This window comes from Macrobrachium nipponense, chromosome 15, assembly GCF_015104395.2.
Source record: "Macrobrachium nipponense isolate FS-2020 chromosome 15, ASM1510439v2, whole genome shotgun sequence".
In the NCBI taxonomy this organism is placed as follows: domain Eukaryota; kingdom Metazoa; phylum Arthropoda; class Malacostraca; order Decapoda; family Palaemonidae; genus Macrobrachium; species Macrobrachium nipponense.
Window position 1 is genome coordinate 45929626 of NC_087208.1, and position 5000 is coordinate 45934625.

The 5000-nt window shown below is 32.8% G+C and overlaps 2 protein-coding genes across 2 annotated transcripts in view; one reads left to right on the forward strand and one right to left on the reverse strand.

Annotated features, from left to right (window-relative positions):
* Window positions 1-5000, forward strand: part of LOC135194895 (trypsin inhibitor ClTI-1-like) — a 60759-nt gene that overhangs the window by 17621 nt on the left and 38138 nt on the right. The window lies entirely within an intron of this gene.
* The window catches only part of LOC135194904 (turripeptide Gsg9.2-like), a 2809-nt gene continuing 2195 nt past the window's right edge, over window positions 4387-5000 (reverse strand). The window contains exon 4 of the mRNA XM_064221114.1: window positions 4387-4574. Coding sequence (XP_064077184.1) covers window positions 4558-4574 — 17 coding nt within the window. The 3' untranslated portion in view covers window positions 4387-4557. The remainder of the gene's footprint in view (window positions 4575-5000) is intronic.

Below are 5000 nucleotides of genomic sequence, written 5' to 3' on the forward strand. Positions count from 1 at the left end.
TTCCTTCCAGTTCCGTTACATCATTTTTAGGTGTTCTAGTTTATAATCAATTCCGGGGTCAAAGAGGTAAATAAAATATATCATAGATGGTTTTATATAATTGGAGTGGGTTGTATAGAAAGTACTAACTCCAATTAGGGTTTTAAGTTTTTTCTTTCGTGAAGTGATGTACACACATACATCAACAGACATAAGCATACTCATACAAGTATGTGTACGCTTTCGCGTGTATATTTTTTCACATTTCATTTGATCCTGCTTAGAACAGAATGCCAGCTAACTCAAGCAGAAGAAGAGAAGAAGAAGAAAAAGAAGAGAAGAATAAAAAGAGAAGAAGAAGAGAGGAGAGAGAGAGAGAGAGAGAGAGAGAGAGAGAGAGAGAGAGAGAGAATTCAGCTAGCTACTACCGGATCTGTAGCTAAGATACGCCCGCTTCTGGAGTTTTCCTATTTTTTTTTAAATTTGTTATAAACAAGTTATATAACCAAGTTTTATAACACCTTCGAGTTCAGATATATTTCATAATGACGATATATAACTATGACATTAGTTTGTGAATTGCAAAGCCTATTAGAATTACCAGCTTGATTTTTTGCCCATACAAAAATAAACGACGCTTTAAATGCGAGGTCCGGCGACTGTACATGTCGTCTCTACTGACAAAACTGGGTAACTGGAAACTCATGCATCGCCAACGCCTTCTATATAAACGGCAATAATTCTAACGTACCACGCAGTGAGGTCGAGACACTCAATTTAGCAGCAATACGCGTTCCTTTACGGTTCTTCTGCTATTCATCTCGATCAGGTAAAACAGACTTTATTTATTTAAATTTTTCTTTTTAAAGTATGAGGGGTATTATCGAGCACCCAGGAATTCATTAGTCGCGAATTATTGCATTTTTGAATAGAGACACGCGTATATATACACACACATATATAAGTGTTTTCTCAAATACTGAAGGGCTGATGTTACACCTAAAAGAAATGCATATATATATATACATATATATATATATATATATATATATAGTATCTATATATATATATATATATATATATATATATATATATTATATACATATTTCATTGTTTATTAAGTATTTTTACAGTATAATTTCCACATTAAGTGGTATCTGTAGCTTAGTATTTCAGGGCATATATTTACCTACACTCATATATCTAAGTGTCACACACACACACACACACACACACACACACACACACACACACACACACACACACATATATATATATATATATATATATAGATATACTATATATATATATATATATATATAGCGTTCCGAGTATGGCGGTTACTAGTAACTCGAAAAATAGAAGACTTGTAGGAGGAAGTACATCTCAGGTGGTCCTTAAAATGCATTTATTCAACGTTTCAAAACACAAAGGTTTCATTTTCAAGCTGTAAAGACATAAAACAAAAAAAAATTAATATTAAAGCACTAAATTACAAATAAAAGACATAATACATTATTAAAGACAAGATAAAAAAAAAAATAAAAAACTAGGTCAGCAGAACCACCATCAGAGAGAAAGGGAGGACAGAAGTCAGAAGGACAACCAGAAATGACGGGCAACAGCTCACGTTAAGTAGAGTTGTCGAGGAAGACTGCGTGTTTCAATTGAGAGGAACAAGCTGTTTAAATAAACAAGGAATCCAGAATTGACAGTAGTTTGCCATTCGGTGCCCGTCCCAATATTTCAAAATCTTTGTATTGTATATTCAGCTTGCATTTATTGCCATGTTGTCTGATATTAGAAAATTCAGGATTAGCAAGTTTGTTACCAGTTCTATAGCTAACGCCCTTATGGCAATCAATTCTGACCCTCAGTAACCTCTGTGTTGATCCCACGTAGGTCCCCAGATTACATCTAGGGCAATTAAACTTGTATACAACACCATCAAAGGGTCAAGTTTATCCTTGAATTTAAATAAACTACCTAAACTCGAGTGGGTTTGTTGGATGATATTAAATCTAATATCTGGTATATAATCAAATATGAGTTTTCTTAGTGCATCGTAGAAATTTTTGTCATGGATTAAAGGTACATTTGCATAAAATGGAACCTTAGGCACAATAGGTAAGGAGACTTTTGGGATAAAAACGTGTTTAAGAAGTTTACAAACATACCTGTGAAAAAGTGTAGTGGGAAAATAATTGTTGGTAAAATATTGACGTAAAAAGTTGATTTCTTCGTGAAAAAATTCCTAACTAGATGTCAATGAGAAGCCACGATGAAGTAATGTGGATAAAGAATTTAATTTAAAACCATAAAAACAGTGACTACAAAAATTTAAACTAAAGTATTAAAATGATCATATTGTTAGCTAAGTTCCTTGTTCCCTTGCTTTCCCCATTGACAGAAAATGAATATAATATCAAAAATTCCTTCAACTTCAAAGAAGCCATACTTAGCCAGGACTCAGACCTCTTTATGGTCAGTTATGACGTTGAGTCTCTGTTTACCAATCTACCTGTGAATGAGACTATTGAAATTATTATTAATAAACTCTTTCCTGAAACTGACTCCCTTTTTTATAATTTTAATAAATCTGATTTTAAGAAACTATTGCAACTGACAGTGCAGGACACTGCCTTCATTTTTAATAATAATTGTTACATTCAAATCGATGGTATGGCTATGGGTTCTCCATTAGGGCCCTTATTTGCAGGTATATTTATGTCCTCCCTGGAGGAGCATTTTTTAGACACCTGTCCTTTGAGTTACCATCCGCTATTCTACAAAAGGTACGTTGACGATACCTTCGCGCTTTTTAAATCCAAGTACGACGCTGAAAGGTTTCTTCATTTCATTAATACAGCACACCCAAATAAAAAATTTACTATGGAGTGCGAAAGTGATAATAAACTACCATTCTTAGATGTTTTAGTCTTACGACAATATGATCGTTTTAATACTTCAGTTTACAGGAAGGGAACTTTTACAGGATTAGATTCAAATTTTTATAGTCCCTGTTTTTAATGGTTTTAAATTAAATTCTTTATCCACCCATTACTTCATCGTGCCTTCGCATTGACATCTAGTTGTTGGGAAATTTTTCACGAAGAAATCAACTTTTTACGTCAATATTTTACCAACAATTATTTTCCCACTACACTTTTTCACAGGTATGTTTGTAAACTTCTTAATAACGTTTTAATCCCAAAAGCCTCCTTACCTACTGTGCCTAAGCTTCATTTATGCAATGTACCTTTAATCCGTGACAAAAATTTCTACGATGGACTAAGAAAACTCATATTTGATTATATACCAGATATTAGATTTAATATCATCCCAACACACACTCAGTTTAGGTAGTTTGTTTAAATTCAAGGATAAACTTGACCCTTTGATGACCTCATGTGTTGTAGAAAAGTTTAATTGCCCTAGAGTAATCTGGGGACCTACGTGGGATCCCCACAGAGGTTACTGAGGTCAGAATTGATTGCCATAAGGGCTTTAGCTGTAGAACTGGTAACAAACTTGCTAATCCTGAATTTCTAATAATTCAAACAACATGCCAATAAATGCAAGTCTGAATATCACAATACAAAGATTTGAAATATTGGGACGGGCACCGAATGGCAACTACTGACAATTCTGGAGTTCTTGTTCATTAAACAGCTTGTTCCTCAATTGAACACGCAGTCTTCCTCGACACTCTTTACTTAACGTGAGCTGTTGGCCGTCATTTCTGGTTTGTTCCTTCTGACTTCTGTCCTCCCTTTCTCTCTTGATAGGTTGGTTTCTGCTACTAGTTTTTATTTTTTTTTATCTTGTCTTTTATAATGTATTATGTCTTTTATTTGTATTTAGTGCTTTTAATATTAATTTTTGTTGTTTTATGTCTTTACAGCTTGAAAATGAACCTTTGTGTTTTGAAACGTGAATAAATGTATTTTAAGGACCACCTGAGATGTACTTCCTCCTACAAGTCTTCTATATATATATATATATATATATATATATATATATATATATATATATATATATAATATATATATATATATATATATATATATATTTATTTTGAAGGAAATCACTTCAAAGGTCAGAGGTGGCCTTGACTAACTTCTTCATTACATTTATTTTATTCATAATATTTACCAAAATAATACTTTCTACTTATGTCATTGGCTGATACCAAATATTTGCTCCTAATTTGCATATAATGTCAATTAATAATACCAATACTCCTGTTAATTAGTCATATCTTAGGGGGGTTATTTTTGCATTCATTTATACACTAAACCCCATTAATAATTGAAGGGAAATGAAAATAAATACTTACATTTCTGTACAGTTTAATTTATAATTTTTTTATAAATGATAAAATGTCCAGTAATAATAAATTCAAGTAAGGGTACAGATACATTATAGAAAAAACTTGGACAAGTTTACAATGAAATACTTGAAAGAGTATATTATTAGCATGGTTAAACTTATGTAAATTTAAACTATTTCTTCCACAATTGACGAAGACTGCTGTGGGCCAACAACAGGTTGGAGATTGGCGTGGGGCTCGTAACCTTATCCAATGACGTAACCTGCAGAAAACGGGAAATTGAAAACAAATGAAGAACGTGTCTGTGCACGTGAGGAAACAAAATAGAGGAAAGTTTATACTTAGATTAGAAAGACTAAATTTGAGAGTACACTTCATCCTTTTTTAAATTGGGAAAAAAATGAGAGAGGGAATCCTGAGAATAAATAGTTACGATTAGTTACTGTTGCATGAGAGTGAATCTTGTCTTCAGCGCCTGATGGAAAAAATATTCCATTACATTTTACAGAAACTTTGTGTGAATTGTTTACCTTCAAGTTGATGATTAGCAAGGACAAGAACGCCAACTCATAAGGGTTGCGAGTTCTTTGCAAGAGGTGAGCAAGGAATAGGGCGATCGACTTGTGGAATATGAAACTTCTGTCTTTAAGAACCAAGTGAAGATCATTACTCAGTTTTTTATCAGAAT